At 46.7% G+C, this 18163-nt stretch overlaps 1 protein-coding gene and 1 pseudogene across 2 annotated transcripts in view; one reads left to right on the top strand and one right to left on the bottom strand.

Annotated features, from left to right (window-relative positions):
• On the bottom strand, positions 1–8211 carry LOC101609672 (annotated as a pseudogene).
• Positions 7752–18163, top strand: part of Tmem9 (transmembrane protein 9) — a 23754-nt gene continuing 13342 nt past the window's right edge. The window contains exons 1-3 of one of the 2 annotated variants that reach the window (XM_045142256.1): positions 7752–7796; positions 8233–8334; positions 9549–9640. In XM_045142256.1, coding sequence (XP_044998191.1) covers positions 8269–8334; positions 9549–9640 — 158 coding nt within the window. In that variant the 5' untranslated portion in view covers positions 7752–7796; positions 8233–8268. Of the gene's footprint in view, positions 7797–7872; positions 8002–8232; positions 8335–9548; positions 9641–18163 lie in introns of those variants that run through there. The other variant, XM_045142257.1, reaches the window with a different exon arrangement.

The raw sequence follows: 18163 nt of genomic DNA on the forward strand, positions 1-18163 counted from the left end.
TTAGTGTCCACCATCATTTAAGTCTTTTGGTAAGGGCATGGCTAAAGCCTCTTTACTCTCAGTAAGTGCTCTGAGCTGATGGATAAACACACTAAATTAAACACCCTGGTTGTTTGCAGCTCTGACAAAACCACTATTCACAGTCATTGTAATGGCCTTCAAGGTGTCTCCTGTCCCAAAAATTGTTAATGAATTAGTATTAATTGTTGAACTGGCCACTAGTCTGAAGGTATGATCAGAAGGCTGGTCTGGTACCACACTGATTTGCTTAATTAGCACAGTGGCCCTCCCTCTCCCCCCAGGTTCCCCCTAAAGTATCCAGAATTGACTGAAAATTTTTGACTGCAGATTCGCAAGCAAACAGCTCCTTGTCCTTCACAAATGCCTCCAGCTGGGGCAGATCCTGCTCTCTCTTGCTCTGCTTGTTCTGTGAGCACTTTTTCCTTAAAGATAAAGTGGCAGCCTCCATAGCTGAGAGCAGACACACAGGTGATCCAAGTAGTGGATGTCCAGATTGACTCTTCGACACACATCCACCTTAATCTCTGTTGGAAATGCAACATTTGCTTGGACATTTTCTCCGTCTACTCTTGTCACCTGCAAAAGTTCCTGGGCCCTCGTCATCTGACTTGCTCCCACTCAGCTGGAGCTCTTCCGGGTGCTCTAAGAGGGAATCGATGGCTGCTATGTCTCCTCTCACAGCTGTGCCCATTTCTTTCAGCTTTTTGGCCATAGAGCTGGAGACACTGTTATAAAACACAAAGATGATGTGAGGGTTGCTATGCTGCATCGGCAGCTGGTCATTGGCCTGGAGGAGGTCTTCAGCTTCTCAATGATGCTCTTGTCACCATACTGGCCCCTGTCCAGCCAGGTGTCATGCAATGCTTCAGCCTTTCGGCCAGTGGCTTTCACCCAAGTATGACCTCCATTTGCCACTACCAACCAAAGACGTACAAATGTAACTGCTGTCTGCCTAGCTGCCTGGAATTCCCCCAGACCTAGCCCGCCAAAACTTAAGGACCAATCAAAGAAATACAAGTACAGCTACTGTTCAAATTAGCTAATCATGTTAGAAAAGACTAAGCCTGCCAAAATACCTCTAGCTGTGCTTAAAAGGAGCCTGTGAGCTCCTCTCAGGGCCACCATTTTTGTATGAATGGTTGAACCCCCCACCCCCATGCTGGCTGATTCTGCAGAATAAATGCTCTTTGCTTTTACATACTGTTCGAGTCCAGGGTCTTTCTTTGGTGATTTTTGTACCCTTACAGTTATAGCCAGTTTCCCCTTGCCAGTGTTTGGCACACTCTCCTGTTGCTATTATTCACCTTATGTTGGCCAGTGGGTGATGTCCACCCTCTGCTCATGCCATCATTTTCCCCTGCCATGATGGAGCTTCCCTTCGAGCCTGTAAGCCAAAATAAACCTCTTTTTTTTTTTTTCTACAAGTTTCTACCAGCAATACAAATCTGACTGCAACAGCTTCCTATTTAAGTCTCCAGCAGACAGAGCCCTGCTGGAAGAGGTGTGCCACCGGGGTCAGATCATGCACCCAGCCCCTAAGGCAAGGATTCAGAGTCAGCTAGTGTTTGGTGTTGACTATTGTCTCTCTGCTATCGATGTTTGATGAAGTAAGCTAGCTTCCTCTGCCACGATGAAGCTTCTCCTTGAATCTATAAGCTTGAAATAAACCCTTTCTTCTGATAAGCTGCTTCTGGTCAGTTGTTTGTCCCAGCCCGAAGGGAGCTACAAAAGGACAGCTCAGGAACCAGCCACACCTCATCCATCATAGGCTCAAGGGTCTGAAAGACTTTCTTTGAGCAGAGGACATCTTGAGTGCCTGGGAAGTTGCTTCCTCTGTGTTTATTTCACCATGCTTGGCCATCCACATGCTCAGAGGTCATGCACTAAAAGAAACCAGCTATTGCTAGAGCTGGCAGCAAGCGTTGGTGTCCACATGATGCTGTTTTTGCAGGCATGTAGAATGTAAGAGTTTTAGAGTTGGGCTGGGGGGATGGCTTAGTGGTTAAGACATTTGCCTGCAAAGCCAGAGGAACCAGGGTTCGATTCCCCAGGACCCATGTTAGCCAGATGCACAAGGGGTGCGTGTGTCTGGAGTGCGGCTGCAGTGGCTGGAGGCCCTGGTGCACCCATTCTCTCTCTCTCCCCCTCTTTCTTTGTTAAATAACTAAATAAATAAGAGTTTTAGGGTCTTTGGGGCTTTCAAGCAGATTTCACAGGAAAGCCTGAGAGGTCAATGTGTGACATGGGTGGAATCTGCAGAAAGCTCCTGAGAGGTGCTATGGAGTTAAATCCCAAGCTGTAATAGGGACTCAAAGGAGTGGGAAATGAGAATTTTGGAAATTCTTAAGGCAGCAAACAGAAACAATCCAAAAGAGGGCTGGAGAGATGGCGTAGCGGTTAAGCGCTTGCCTATGATGCCTAAGGACCCCGGTTTGAGGCTTGGTTCCCCAGGTCCCACGTTAGCCAGATGCACAAGGGGGCGCACGCATCTGGAGTTCGTTTGCAGTGGCTGGAAGCCCTGGCGCGCCCATTCTCTCTCTCTCCCTCTATCTGTCTTTCTCTTTGTGTCTGTCGCTCTCAAATAAATAAATAAATAATTAAAAAAAAAAAAGGAAGAAACAATCCAAAAGAGGCTGTGTGGGCTGCAACCAGCAAGGTCATGAGGGTGGGGCTGCCCAAGCCTGGAGGAGCTCCCAATGTGACATGTGCCCTGATGCTGGACATGGAGCTACAGGGTTTAATGTTTTCCCCACTGAGTTTCAGTCTTGCTTTGGCTTAATCCTTCCTTCCCTCTCCTCTTTAGGGGTAGGAATGTTTACTCGGTGCCATTATATCTTGAGAGCATGTAACTTTTTTAAAATTTTACAGGTGCTCACATGTAAGAGTTTGCTTTTGACAAACATTTGAGTACTGCTGGAACTCTTAAAATTGTAGAAAGGCTTGGAGCTATACATGGACCTTTGGAGGCCAAGAACAGGATGTTGTAGTTTGCATCTTATATAGCTCCCAAATCTCCTGAATGAAAGTTTGGCCTCCAAAGTAGCAGTGTCCAGAGATGGGGTCTCATGAGTGTGTGAGGACTTTTAGACCACATGAATACATCTATGTACAGATTTGCAGACTGCTGGGCTTACGGAGGGGCTTTATCATAAAAGCTTTTCTCTCTCTCTTTCCTTGGCCACCACCTGCAGAAACAGCTTTGATTGACCATATACCCCCTGACATGGACAGCCAGTTCATAGAGGAAGGCAGAGCCAGGACAGGGAGAAAGTGACAGAGGCTTGGAGATGCCATTTGCTTGCTTAGATCCAACTGTGCCTGAAACTGGTTCTACATATGAATTTCCCAGTTATATAAGCTAGGACTTCCTCTTAGTCTCTTAGTGTGAACCATTCGAAATCATCACTTTATGAGTCAAAAATGATCAAATAGTGACAGTTTAATATGGTCCAGTCTAATAATTTGAATTAGATTCCACTAATTCAGATAGGTTTAAAAAAATTAAATTATTATTTTTTTGAGGTAGTGTCTCACTCTAGGCTAACCTGGAACTTACTGTATAGTCTCAAGATGGCTTTGAGGGCTGGAGAGATGGCTTAGCGGTTAAGCGCTTGCCTGTGAAGCCTAAGGACCCCAGTTCGAGGCTCGGTTCCCCAGGTCCCACGTTAGCCAGATGCACAAGGGGGCGCACGTGTCTGGAGTTCGTTTGCAGAGGCTGGAAGCCCTGGCGCGCCCATTCTCTCTCTCTCCCTCTATCTGTCTTTCTCTCTGTGTCTGTCGCTCTCAAATAAATAAATAAAAATTTAAAAAAAAAAAGATGGCTTTGAACTCACAGCAATCCTCCTACCTCTGCCTCCTCAGTGCTGTGATTAAAGGCGTGCACCACCACGCCTGGCAAAAATTAGATTCTTTATTTTGAGATTGTTATAGGTTCATATGTAGTTATAAAATACACAATGATCGCCTTATAACATCTTAGAAAATAAATAGGAAAATATTAAAGTTATATAAATTACATTGATGCAGCCAAAATACAGAATATTTACATTGCTATAAGGATCCTATATGTTCTACTTCTATATTCACATCAGCCTATCTCCCTCCTCTAACATTTCCTCAGCACCCCTTTTCCTTCTTTCCTTTCTTTCTTTCTTTCTTTCTTTCTTTTTTTTTTTTTTTTTTTTTTGTTTTTTGAGGTAAAGTCTCACTTTAGCCCAGGGTAATCTGGAATTCACCATGTATTCTCAGGGTGGCCTCAAATTCACTGCAATCATCCTACCTCTGCCTCCCCATTGCTGACATTAAAGGCGTACATCACCATACCCAGCGGTTTCCTCAACACCTAACCCATTCTTTATGAAAGAAGGGATGTTACTAGAGGCAGGCTGAAACCTGTATGTGGTAAAAAGTGGGCTGTATGAATAAATTAGCATGATGTCTTATTAAAGTCGATTCAATAGGTCTATTTTGCTTTATCATCTGTTGGGGTTGGTTGATCCTTTAACATGGCTAAGGCATGGTTGCTGTGCCAACTCAGGAAGTTCATTGTCTCCTAGGTCCCTAGGGCTATGGGAAACTGGACAGAAGGGTTTTGCTAGGGATAAGAGGGAAAGCAGAGCATATGACTAATGCCAGGGAGATGGCATGGTTGGGGTGGGGGGGGCGGCAACAACATCCAGTCCCTACTCAGGAGTACCAATAGTGAGCCCAGGAAGTGGAAAGGAACTCAGATGCTCTGCTGTGGCATAGATGCCAAGACCTGGCCTTATATGGGCATACTCATGCTTAGATTGTTGGGGTAAAAGCAGATATAAAATTCCTCTCTCTTTCTCTCCCTGCTTGAGAATAATTTTTTTTAAATGTTAAAAAAGTTGGGCCAGGCATGGTGGTACATGCCTTTAATTTCAGCACTCAGGAGGCAGAGTTAGGAGGTTTGTGGCCACCCTGAGACTATGTAGTAAATTCCAGGTCAGCCTGGACCAGAGTGAAAGCCTACCTTGAGGGGGAAAAAGAAAGAAAGGAAGGAGGGAGGGAGGGAGGGTTGAAATAAAAAGAAAAAGTTGGGGGAGGCTGGAGAGATAGCTTAGCAGTAAGATGCTTGCCTGCGAAGCCTAAGGACCCAGGTTTGATTTCCCAGTAGCTAGGTAAACCAAATGCACAAGGTGGCGCATGCAACTGGAGTTCTTTTGCACTGGGTAGAGGTCCTGGCATGCCCATTCTTTCTATCTGCTTCTCTCTCTCTCTTTCTCTTAAATAAATAAATAAATAAGTTGGGGCTGGAGAAATGGCTCTGTGGTTAAAGAGGCTTACTTGAAAAGCCTGACAGCCTGGATTCAACTTCCCAGTACTCATGTAAATCCAGATACACAAAGTGGCACATGAATCTGGAGTTTGCAGTGGCAAGAGGCCCTGGCATGCTCATTTCTTCTCTCTCTCTCCTTGGGAATAAATAAATAAGTTTTTTTTTGGGGGGGGGGGCTTGAGGGAGTGCCTTACCCTAGTCCAGGTTGGCTCAAAACTCATTATATAGCCTCAGAGTGGCCTCAAATTCATGGCAATCCTTCTACCTCAGATTCCTGAGTGCTGGGATTAAACATGTGCGCCTCCATGCCTAGCTAAAAATATTTTTTAAAAGTAGATGCACAAGCCGGGAGTGGTGGTGCACACCTTTAATCCCAGCACTTAGGAGGCAGAGGTAGGAGGATCACCATGAGTTCAAGGCCACCCTAAGACTACACAGTGCATTCTAGGTCAGCCTGGGCTAGAGTGAGACCCTACCTCAGAAAAAAAAAAAAAAAAGTAGATACACAAGAGAAGACCCATGGTAAACCATTTAATCTTACCCTGCATGCATCTATTAAAAGCTTTTTGAGGTAGGGTCTTACTCTCCATTTCCATATTTTTGCATTACCTACACCTCACTCTCTTTGCCTAAGTACCATGAACTTGGTGGCTTAAAACTATCCAAATTTATTACCTTACATCTCCACAGATCTTAAGTCTAACATCATTGAAAGTGAATTAAAATCAAGGCCTGCATTCTGTAGAGTTTCCAAAAGTTCTAGGGAGGAATCTAGTTCCTTGCCTTTTCCAGCTTCTAAGCACCCAACATTCCTTTGTTCATAGCCTCCTCTTCCTTCTTCAAAGCTAGCAACATGGCCTCTTGTCAGGACCTGCTTCCTCTGTGACAGTTTTTTCTAGCCACAGAAACAGTTGCTTTCTTTAGGACTCATCTGATTAGACTGAGCCCACCTGGAAAGCCAAGACACTCTCTCCGTCCCAAAGGCCTTACTTTGATCAAGGTAAGATAACACGAGAACACAGTCACAAGTTTAGGCATTAGCACATGGGCGTTTGGCGTCATTCTACTTACCACACTGGCCCAGCTCAGGGAGCTCCTTGCTACCCTTAAAGCCTCTCCACTGTTCCTGGTACCCCTGGCCTAGGTTTCCCCAAGAGCCTCTGCAGTCTTCTCCCAGCAAAGTTCTAACTACCCAGAATTGTATTTACTTGTTGACCTGTTGTTTTTCCTGCAATAAAGGTCACATTCCACAGGAGGTGGGGCAGGGTTCTCCTTGTTTCCCGATGGAGTCCTAGTGTCTAGCACAGAATCTGGCACATTAGTGCTCCACAAATATTTTGGGGAAAGAAAGGTCTTCTACAACGACATCACTTTCTATACTAAATTACACTCTGGCTATATGACTGCTTTTCTCTCGCAGACTCCTAACCCATCAAAGCTAAACGGGATCTGAGCTTAGGAAGCTGGTGCCCAGAGAGGGGAGGTGTCCTTTCCCGAGCAACACAGCTGTTGGAGGAAGACGGGGGTTCACATAGGTCCCGCAGCAGCCTAGGACGCCCCCAGCCTGGTTTTGCACACCTTGTCCCAGTTCGCCAGGCCTCTCGAATCAGTGCTCGGACCAGGCTGGTGAGGCTGTTGCGGGCTCTCCACGCACACCTGAGCCCATTACCAGTCTGTGTTTGCCCATTTCAGGTGTGCCTGTGTCTGTAGGGTAGAGATGGTATCTCGAAGTCCTCTGCAGAAAAAGGTGGGTTCCTAACAAGCATTTTCAGGCTGGGAAAAATTACAGTGCCCCTTGATGTCTTTCCGTGTGTGTGTTGTTGTTGTTGTTGTTGGTATTTTTTCGAGCTAGGGTCTCACTCTAAAACAGACTGACCTAAAAAAAAAAAAAAAAAAAAAAGGCAATCCTTTTATTTTAGCCTACCTAGTGCTGGGATTAAAAATTGTATTTCCTGCCGGGCGTGGTGGCGCACGCCTTTAATCCCAGCACTCGGGAGGCAGAGGTAGGAGGATTGCCATGAGTTCAAGGCCACCCTGAGATGACAGAGTTAATTCCAGGTCAGCCTGGATCAGAGTGAGACCCTACCTCGAAAAACCAAAAAAAAAAAAAAAAAAAAAAATTGTATTTCCTTGACCTTTTAAAATCATTATTGCTGTTACTAGTTTACAGTTTCTAAAGTGCTGTGCTTTCGCTAAAACAGGAAGATGTTAGACACTAGGAAAAGAAAGGCACCGCAAGTGGAGGCTACACAACGCGGGTTTCTAATCTGGAAGGCTGACGCTCCCTTTTCTTGCTTGGGAGGGTTTGAGAAATGCCTGCCTCTCCCTGGAGCCCAGGTCTCAAAGACGAGTCGAAGGTGGGTCTTGTTACCCGGGCGATGAGCGAGGTTGGGCTGACAGACTGCTCAGGCGGCCAATAGGACCCCGGAGGGCGGGGCCTGCTGGGTCATCGCGGCTGCGGCGGGGTTTGCAGGTTTGGTGGACGCAGCGTTGGGGGAGGGGAGGAGGGGGTCGCAGGGATTAGGTGTGGGGGGTTGTACCAGCGGGCCCCGAATCCCTAGGGGCGGTGGGCAGGGACCTTAGTTGAGGGATCGGGTCACTCTCGAGTTCTCGCCCGGCCTGAGCCGGAGGAGCTGCCGGGTCGTGGAGGCGGAGATGGCGGAGGGCGGTGGGAAGAGGTGCGGGGGTCGGCTCGCGGCCTGGCGGGAGGATCTGGGGCTCCCGGCCTCCGCATCCCCGGATGGCCCCTCCTGATGAACGCACTGGTGTCCAGTGGAGAGCCGGAGACAGAAAGGCCTGGGAGCATGGAACTCACCCCCCTGCCCTCTTCCCGGGGCCCCTAGCAGGGCGCTATGGGACGGAGAGTCTTCCTCCTCTCCGGACTCCATGCCTCTTTTTTAACCCCCCAGGTGCCTGGTCTTGCAGGCTCAGCTGGCCCGACAGACATGAAGCTCTTGACTTTGGTGGCCGTGGTCGGGTGCTTGCTGGTGCCCCCGGCTCAAGCCAACAAGGTGAGGAGGGTGGGCCAGCAGCACCTCGTGCATTAGCATCTGGACTACACGGGGCTTCTGCCAACCTTGCCCCTCACTCAATCGTGGACGGTTCTTGGGGGTGTCTTCCTACGGGGGAAGGAAGTTGGGGGTGGGAGGCGGTGGCGATGTCCACACATGCTGCACAGGTTCTAGACCAGAGTGGTACTTAATTAGAATTCCCACCAGCAAGTTTGTTTAGGGAAGTTAACGTTCTCTAAAGCTAGTTTCCTTTGTCCTGGTGAAAATGTAGCGACCGGACTGTATCTACTACTCCCCTTGAGAATCAAATCACATAACCACGTAAAAATGCTGCCTGAATGCAAACGCTTGGTACAGGTGGAAGTTTCTGCTACAAGAGCGCTCCCTCGGGCTTGGTAGACTGCTAGCTTGTTCCCATTCCTTAGGGCTAGAAGATTGACAGCTGGGATTGGGCGGGTTCTATGCCATGTGATTCTGAGGAGCTCACTAAGACTTTGAAGGAAGGTTGAGTGTGAAGGTTTGCTTTTTGACCCCCAGGGAATTTCTAATCCTCCCCCCCCCCCATAAATGTTTGTAGCCTGTCTCTTACCCATTCCACAGGAGAACTTTTAAGGGCGTTGTTTTAGCATTCCCATGGCATCCATCCATTTTTCCGAACTCACCCCGCCCTTTTCTGTCCCCCTTATTCTAACCTAGGAAGCTGAAGATTTAATTAGGGGAAAAGGCTCATCACCTAGCCCACTGGACAGAAAAAATACAAAAGTGGGTCCCAGGGTAGAGGACTACCACTTTGCTTGCCGAACATCCCCAAGCACCCCACTTCAGGAATGGCATCTTTAGTCAACTCCTTGTGAGTTTCATTTGCCACTTAGACATTTTCAGCCTTGAGGACCTGTTGATGGAGCAGCCTGTCTATAGATAGAAGCTGTCCTTGATGAAGTGAGAATGGGGCGAGTTAAAGAGTATACAAAGACCAGCGTGGTGGTGGCATGGGCCTTTAATCCCAGCACTCGGAGGCACGGGTAGGAGGATCCGTGAGTTTGAGGCCACCCTGAGACTACGTGGTGAATTCCAGGTCAGCCTGGGCTAGAGTGAGACCCTATCTTGACCCCCCCCCCGAATATATACATACATCCATACATACATAGAAAAATATGGTAGCCTGGCTAGAATCTGAAGGGTCCTCCCTTTCTGACCCATGCTTTTTCTTCCAGAGTTCTGAAGATATCCGGTGTAAATGCATCTGTCCACCTTACAGAAACATCAGCGGGCACATTTACAACCAGAATGTATCTCAGAAGGACTGGTAAGGCATTGCTCATGCTTGACCTTCTTCACCCAGCTGAAGTTGCAAGTGTGCACAAGAGTTCTTTGACCCCTTGAGAGATAAGCTTGCTCTCCCATTTCTTTGAGGAGTTTTATGAAGGAATACTTTATCTATAACCGTTTGGAAATAAGCCAGATATCTTGAATTCCAGCTGAGGTTGTACCTGGTATGAAGACTGGATGTTGTTGCTTTGAATTGAGGTCTTTATTAATACATGCACAATGGCAGTAGAGAAATTGGGAGAGAAAGCTATTCTGATCACACACTGTGTAGTTTTGTGCTAGTCTTATAGAAACCTTATATGGTAAATGGATAGATTTTGCTCCCATTTTATTTAAATATTTAATTAATTTATTTGACAGGTGGGGGAAGAGGAAGAAAGAAAGAGAGAATGGGTGCTACAGGGCCTCTAGCCACTGCAAATGAACTCCAGACACATGCCCCCTCCCCCCCGTGCATCTGGCTTACATGGGTCCTGAGGAATTGAACTGAGTTTCTTAGGCTTTGCAGACAGATGCCTTAACCACTAAGACATTTCCCCAATCCTTTTTTTTTTTTTAATATTTTTTGTTCATTTTTTATTTATTTATTTGAGAGCGACAGACACAGAGAGAAAGACAGATAGAGGGAGAGAGAGCGAATGGGCGCGCCAGGGCTTCCAGCCTCTGCAAACGAACTCCAGATGCGTGCGCCCCCTTGTGCATCTGGCTAATGTGGGACCTGGGGAACCGAGCCTCGAACCGGGGTCCTTAGGCTTCACAGGCAAGCGCTTAACCGCTAAGCCATCTCCCCAGCCCCTTTTTTTAAAAAATTAATTTATATCATTTATTTGAGAGAGAGAGAAAATGGATGTGTCAGGGTCTTCAGCCGCTGCAAATGAACTCCAGGTGGTATGCACCACATTATGCATCTGGCTTTTGTGGGTCCTAGGGAATCTAGCCTCAACTGTTAAGCCATCTCTCCAGTCCCCATTCTATTATTATTCTCCAGGTAGGGTCTCAGTCTAGCCCAGGCTGACCTGGAATTCACTGTGTAGTCCTAGGCTGGCCTTGAACTCACAGCGATCCTCCTACCTCTGTCTCCCGAGTTCTGGGATTAAAGGCATGTGTTACTATGTCCAGCTTGCACCCATTTTATTTTTCAATTAATTATCCTTTTGAGGTAGGATTTCATTCTAGTCCGGGCTGACCTGGAACTCATTGTACAGTCCCAGACTGGCCTCAGACTCATGGCAATCCTCCTACTGCTGCCTCCCAAGTGCTGAGATTAAAGGTGTGTGCCACCATGCCCAACTTGCTCCCATTTTATAATCACATTGATTGAGACCCAAACAAAGAAGTTATGCTTAAAGAGTCTCTAGTCTTTCATGTTTTGGTGCCTCTTTTTAGAAAGAGAAGAATAAATAAGAATTAATTTAGGCAAGGTAAGGAAGACCAGTTTGGTGAAAGGAAATTGAAATATGTTGTCCTAGAAGGAATGATTTAATGAACGCGATTCAGCTTGGAAAGGAGAGGATGCGGGAACATTCAGTTGCTGATTGAGACCAGGAGAAGGGAGTGGGAGGCCTGTAGCATTGCTTGCGGATGGGGATCAGGTAGGCTCAGTGTGGTTCATGGTATAGAATTGTGCCAGTGAATGGAGGTTACCAGGACACAGACCTCAGCCTGAGTTAAGGGAACATTCCTGGTGCTGGTACTTTTAGGATGGGGAGCTCCGTCCTTGAAGACTCTGAGCACACATGAGCTACGGCCTCTACAAAGGATTGCTTTGTGTGGGGGCTGCTAGGTCAAGGTTGCCCCTACTTGGTTGTGTGTTAGGATCATCATGTGAATTTTAAGAAAGTATAGATTCTGTCAAGCACCGCACCCCAAGATTTTTATTTAGCAGATGCAGTAGTAGGGGGAATAACCTCGTAGAGTTTGGGATAGCGTTGGTCCAGACCAACACTGGAGAGTTTCCAAACTTTGAGATGGTAGTCTGATTTTCTGAGCAGTAGTCTAGGTGGATGAATAGATTGTGGATACTGCCTTCCTGGCTTCCATTTTAGTTTGCCACTTGTTAATTGTGTGACAAATTACTGAAGACTATACTTTGAGTGACTTCTGTGTAAAGTGACAGAAGTATTTTGAGTATGGAGCGTGTGTGTGTTTGCGAGAGAGAGAGAGAGAGAGAGAGAGAGAGAGAGAGAGAATTTATGCCGTATATAGAATAATACCTGGCACATACTAAGTATTCTATACATGTTAGCTGATAAGATTGTTAATAATGCTGTGCCCTGCTAGAGATCACATAGTAGTCATAGTAAACTTACAGCAATAAACTTACAGCCCTAGAAAATCTGGACTTTTCCCAGAATACTGACTCAGTTCTTGTGCTTCTGCTGGCATGATGGATTCACAGAGTCCTAAAACATGGAGGCTTGGGAGGAAGGCTGTCTTCCAACATCAGAGACATTGGTGGGCTGTCTTACCCCTACACTGGATAGCAAAGCTACATCCCACATCCCTCATTTAGGCAGATTCTGCTGCTGGCAAATTTTGGTACCATGATCACTGTCTTGGGTTATAACATAGCCTAGAACTTGTGTGCTCACAGGATAGAGGAGGTTGTACTGTTGAGACTTCTCAGGCTGTACTTGATCTCTTCCTCTTACTGGTCAGAATTGGGGGCTGCCTGGTGAACAGTGTTATATTAAGACCCTCATGCCAGGCGTGGTGGTACACTCTTTTAATCCCAGCACTTGGGAGCAGAGGTAGTAGGATTGCTGTGAGTTCGAGGACACCCTGAGACTACATAGTGAATTCCAGGTCAGCCTGGACTAGTGTGAAACCCTACCCCCACCTCCCCAAAAAAGACCCTCATATAGGGGCTGGAGTGATGGCCCTGCAGTTAAAGGTGCTTGTAAAGCCTACTGGCCCAGGGTTCAATTCCCCAGTATCCATGTAAGCCAGCTGCACAAAGTGGTGCATTCATCTGGAATTAGTTTGCCGTGGCAAGAGGCCCTGGTGCACCCATCCTCCCCCTACATGCTTTGTCTTTCTGTCTCTGCTTGCAAATAAATAAAATATATATGTTTTTAAAAGACCTTACACAAAAGCAGATTTATTAAAGGTGCTGGGTAGAATCTGAAGCCAACAGCACTGGCCCTGCATGAGAGTAATCACATGCTTTCTTGGAGCCCCTTGGATGGGTAAGGACCTTGACATCGATCACCTTGACACCTTAGTGCTAGAGCCAGAATTGTAGGTCTCTGTGACTGATAGCTCTTCAAGTCTTAGCCACATTTTTATTCTCATGTCCCATAAATCCCCGTGTTAAATTACCTTCTTCCTCTTGGTAGTGCAGAATGAAGCCGTGATCTTCAAAGCTCAGTCCTGGTGTAGTGGCCTAGCAACATGTATTCCTGTGTTGTTGGTGTGCTGCCATCTAGTGTCAAAAGTGTATAATTACATGTGTGTAGAAAGGCCTAATGGATAGGCCTGTTAGGATCATAGAGACCATCCCAGAGTTAACTTGCATCTGGAGTTCGTTTGCAGCGACTAGAGGCCCGGGTGTGCCCATTCTGTCCCCACCCCTCTATCTCTTTCTCATAAATAATAATTTAAAAAAATTAAATTAGGGCCGTTCTATTCACTCTATTAGTACAGCACAAGCTATATAAATTGTGAAATCAGTTTCCCTGAGAGGTCCCATAGCCCTTTCCTTTACCACTACTTGCTTCCTACGCTGTGTTTCTAGTGCTACCAAAAAGGGGATAGCTTGAAAGACATTGAAGAAACTTAAGACCCATGAAGTTAAATAAATTGCCTATAATCACAGAAGAGCAGAGAGTTGAACCCAGCTTTTTTTTTTTCCTTTGCCATCTGCCCCTCATCTCTCATGACCAGTTTATAAAGTCTTTTTTATCACTGATCCCCAAAAGATAAATTAAAACCTTTAGGAAAGCATGACACTGTTAAGGATTCAGTGACTCCCAGGAGATCCACAGAGGGCAGAAAGACTTCAGTTCCTTGTTGCTGTTCCCCTTGTCCCCTCACAGCTGTTCCTTGGGCGGCAAAGTTCCAAATGAAAGAACTCAAGTTGCTCTTTCCTGCGGCCCCTGGCACCACCCCTTGGCCTTCTGGGGCATCTTCAGACCCAGTTGTCCCCGTGGACTAGCCTTCCAAACCCAGAGCCACATGTGCCACAGGAAAGGGAGGATTCTGGGTTCCAGAAGGCTCATATACACTTGCTGGAGAGAAGAAAATATGACATTCCCCCTGGACAGGAATGCACAATTTTTTAAACTCAAAAATATTTTTTTTCTGGTTTTTGTTTGTTTGTTTGTGTTTGGGTTTTTCAAGGTGGGGTCTCACTCTAGCCCAGGCTGACCTGGAATTCACTACGTAGTCTCAGGGTGGCCTCAAACTCATGTCAATCCTCCTACCTCTTCCTCCCGAGTGCTGGGATTAAAGGTATGCACCACCACACCCAGCCTGATTTATTTATATTTATTTATTCGAGACAGAGAGAGTGTGCGTGAGAATGGGCACGCCAGGGCCTCTAGCCACTGCAAACGAACTCCAGATGCATGCACCACCATGTGCATCTGGCTTACGTGCAAACTGGAGAATCAAACCTGGGTCCTTAGGCTTTGCAGGCAAGTGACTTAACCACTAAGCCGTCTCTCCAGCCCTTACCTTTTTTTTTTATTGACAACTTCCATAATTACAGACAATAAACCATGATAATTCCCTCCCTCTACCTACTTGCCCCTTCGCAGATCCACTCTCCATCACATCCCCTCCCTCTCTCCATTAGTCTCTCTTTCATTTTGATGTCATTATCTTTTTTCTTTTTTAAAAATATTATTCATTTGTTTATTTATTTATTTGAGAGAGAGAGAAAGAGGTAGATAGAGAGAATGGGCACACTAGGGCCTCTAGCCCCTGCAAACGAACTCCAGACACATGTACCACCTTGTGCATCTGGCTTACGTGGGTCCTGGGGAATTGAACCAGGGTCCTTAGGCTTCTCAGGCAAACACCTTAACCAGTAAGCCATTTCCCCAGCCAAAAAATATTTTTTATATTTCAGAGACAGAGGCAGGTAAAGAGAGAGAATTGGGTACACCAGGGCCTCCAGTGGTTGCACGTGTCACCTTCTGCATCTGGCTTATGTAAATACTGGAGAATTGAATCTGGGTCCTTAGGCTTAGCAGGCAAGCACCTTAACCACTAAGCCATCTTTCCAGCCCTCATTTTCTTTTCCTTTTTTTTTTTTTTTGTTGAGGTAGGATCTTGCGCTATTCCAGGCTGACCTGGAATTCACTGTGTAGTCTCAGGGTGCCTTTGAACTCCTATCTCTGCCTCTGGAGTGCTGGGATTAAAAGCATGAGCCACCATGCCCAGCTTTCTTTCTTTCTTTTTTTGTTGTTTAGATAGTCTCCCTATGTAGCCCAGGGCTTGATTTTGATATCCTTTTCCCAGTGCTGGCCAAGGACAACCAACCAAAACTGGCCCTGCCCATCAGTGAGTTCCTTGAAGAGCAAGCAGTGTGCCGAGCCTGCAGGTGGTGCCCTCCAGTTCCACAAAGAGAGAGGTCCCTTCCTGCAGCAGAGAATCAGCTGTGGCAGCTGCTACCCAGAGGGGAGCCAGGATTACCAGACGTTTAGATAAACTCATGTGCTACATACTGGACCGAAGGGGGAATAGAGTCTTACTTTATTGCATTACCTTCATTTCACATACCCTTGATGCCTGATAGCTTGGAAGATCAGGCCTGAATGTATTCAGGGAGCTATTCTATTTTTTTAACACTTTAAAAAGTTTATTTGAAAGCATAGACAGAAGAGAGGCAGAGAATGAGTGTGCCATAGCCTCCGGCCACTGCAGATGAATTTCAGATACACGCACCACCTTGTGCATCTAGCTTTACATGGGTACTAGGGAATCGAACTCAGGTTGCTAGGTTTTGTAGGAAAGCGCCTTAACCGCTGAGCCATCTCTCCCACCCAGGGAGCTTTTTTTTTTTTTGAGGTAGGGTATCACTCTAGTGCAGGCTGACCTGGAATTCACTGTGTAGTCTCAGGGTGGCCACGAACTCACGGTGATCCTCCTACCTCTGCCTCCTGAGTGCTGGGATTAAAGGCGTGTGCCACCACGCCGGGCTCCAGGGAGCTATTCTTGAATCTTACAGAACTTCCTTTATAGCTGGAAGAGCCTTTTATAATTGACCTGGGTGTCTCTGTGTCAATCTCCATCTCGCAGGAGAGGACAGCCCTGGGCATAGACAGTGACAGTCAGAGGGGAGCTGAGGCCCGGTTATCCACTGCAACGTGATGCCTGGTTCACCTCTGAGAACCTCTAAGGTCTTGCTGTTTTTTTCCTGTGTTTGTTTTCCTGTGGGGACTTCTACGTGGGAAGCCTGCTCATCCGGGGAAGGGTAGGAACGAGAGGCCTGACTGCAGAGACGGTGCAGGGAGTCAGTGGTGAAGGGACTCAACGGAGACCTCACCCCTGGGGTAGAGCTGCCTCTTGGCTGTCTTGGGTCTGTTCTCCTCGTTTTAAGTGTGAGATCTTCTGCCCACATTTGCTCAGGAGCACTGTTAGTGGATAGTGGGCTCTCGGATCAGAGCATGCGGTGCATTTGGCAGTTAATCACTGAGTCCTGCACTAGCTCAGCATGGGAGAGAGAGAGAGAGATACATGTAGATGTTACTCCGGTCTTTGAGGGACTTTATGTCTACTGAGTAAAACAGTACAAGTCAAGATAGGATTAAGTGTGGTGTGGTAGGAATGGGGCAAGGGAGCTGGTGTGGGGGTCAGACCTTGGACCTGAATCCTCTGGACAGGGGAGGGGGGCAGAGCCACACATTCCTGGCTCGGGTGTGGGATATAGTTCCTTCCATAAGCAGCCTGGTATTGGTCTGGCTGGAAGGGAGCACAGCAGGAGCCGGCTGCAGGTAGGCAGTGCTTGAGTGAGGCTATGGAGACCAGGCCTTGGAGGACCCAGGGACGCACTGACCGTTTTAAGTCAAGGAGCGACGTGACAGGACATTTTGGTACAGTCATGTGGCTACCGTGAGAAGGTAGTATTAGACAGGGCCAGGCTAGAGGCAGAAGTGCAGGTGGAAAACAGGGAACCTTGTCCAAGGAAAGATGATGGGGGCCTCATCCAACGTACAGCAGTGGGAGGAAATAAAGAAGGCATAGTTTAGACATTTTAGGAAGTAAAATCTTGGTTATTTGGTGGATTTGCAGGTGAGGGGGAAAAGTGGTTTTGGCTAGGTGTGGCAGCACACGCCTTTAATCCCAGCACTCAGGAGGCTGAGGTAGGAGGATCACTGTGAGTTCAAGGCCACCCTGAGACTACACAGTGAATTCCAGGTCAGCCTGGGCTAGAGCAAAATCCTCCCTCAAAGCAAACAAACAAAAAAAGTGGTTTCACAGATGACTCCCAAGTTTGAGCGGGTTGGCAGAGTGGGTGCCAGGGGTGCCCTCTGAGTCAGCACTGTCTCGAAAGCACAGAGGCCTGGGGGAGAGGACACGGAGGACATGGAGCTCGTGGAGTTTGTGGCCTCTGTGGGGCCCGCGGATGAATGCAGGTATCATTGTGTATAAAGAGTCCAACTCATGGGCTGGAGAGATGACTTAGCAGTTAAGACACTTGCCTGTGAAGCCTAAGGACCCAGGCTCGACTCCCCAGTGCCCACATAAGCCAGATGCACAAGGTGGCACATGTTTCTGAAGTTGGTTTGCAATGGCTGGAGGTCCTGGCATGCCCATTCTCTTTCTGTCTGCCTCTTCCTCCCTCCCTCTCTCTCTCTCTCTCTCTCTCTCTCTCTTTCTCTCTCTCTCTCTCTCTCTCTCTTATTTTTGTATGCAAAGACCAAAAAAAAAAAAAATTAGGCTTTATTAACACGCTTTCCAAAATGACATTGTCAGACACCAGATTGGCGGTGAGAGGACAAAGCTTGGAAGTTCACCCTCTGTCCAGGTAGCATGTTACAATGCAGCATCCTTGATGGACTCCTTGACAAACTGGTGCCCACACTCCCGGGTACCTACACAAATTCATCCAGCCATGGTTTAGAAATACATTTCAAAATAGGCAGATTGACCCTTCCTATCAGGCAAACAACCATTACAGATCATCTCATTACTGTTTTCAAAGGGTAAATCTTAAAGTAAAAAGTAACTGTTTCTTGAATCAAAATATGGGTAGTTTATATTTATGTGTGTATATAATTAGAAAGCTTTATATTAAAGGGCCTAAGAAATCATCAAAGTGTCATTTAATCTTCAAAACTTCTTCCCGTTCAGTCTGTGACAGCCGCAGTGATGCATCTATGTTGTTTTACATGTTTTTAATACCCACATCTGCTTTCTGCTGTTTGTAAATACTATTTGAATTGTTTAAAAATATGTTCAAAAATAAACATACAATTCCAATATGTATAGATCTGACCACTTTAAGTACTGTATATATATTTTATTTACATTCTTCATGTTCCACTGAAGC

This window comes from Jaculus jaculus, chromosome 1 (genome assembly GCF_020740685.1).
Source record: "Jaculus jaculus isolate mJacJac1 chromosome 1, mJacJac1.mat.Y.cur, whole genome shotgun sequence".
NCBI lineage: Eukaryota > Metazoa > Chordata > Mammalia > Rodentia > Dipodidae > Jaculus > Jaculus jaculus.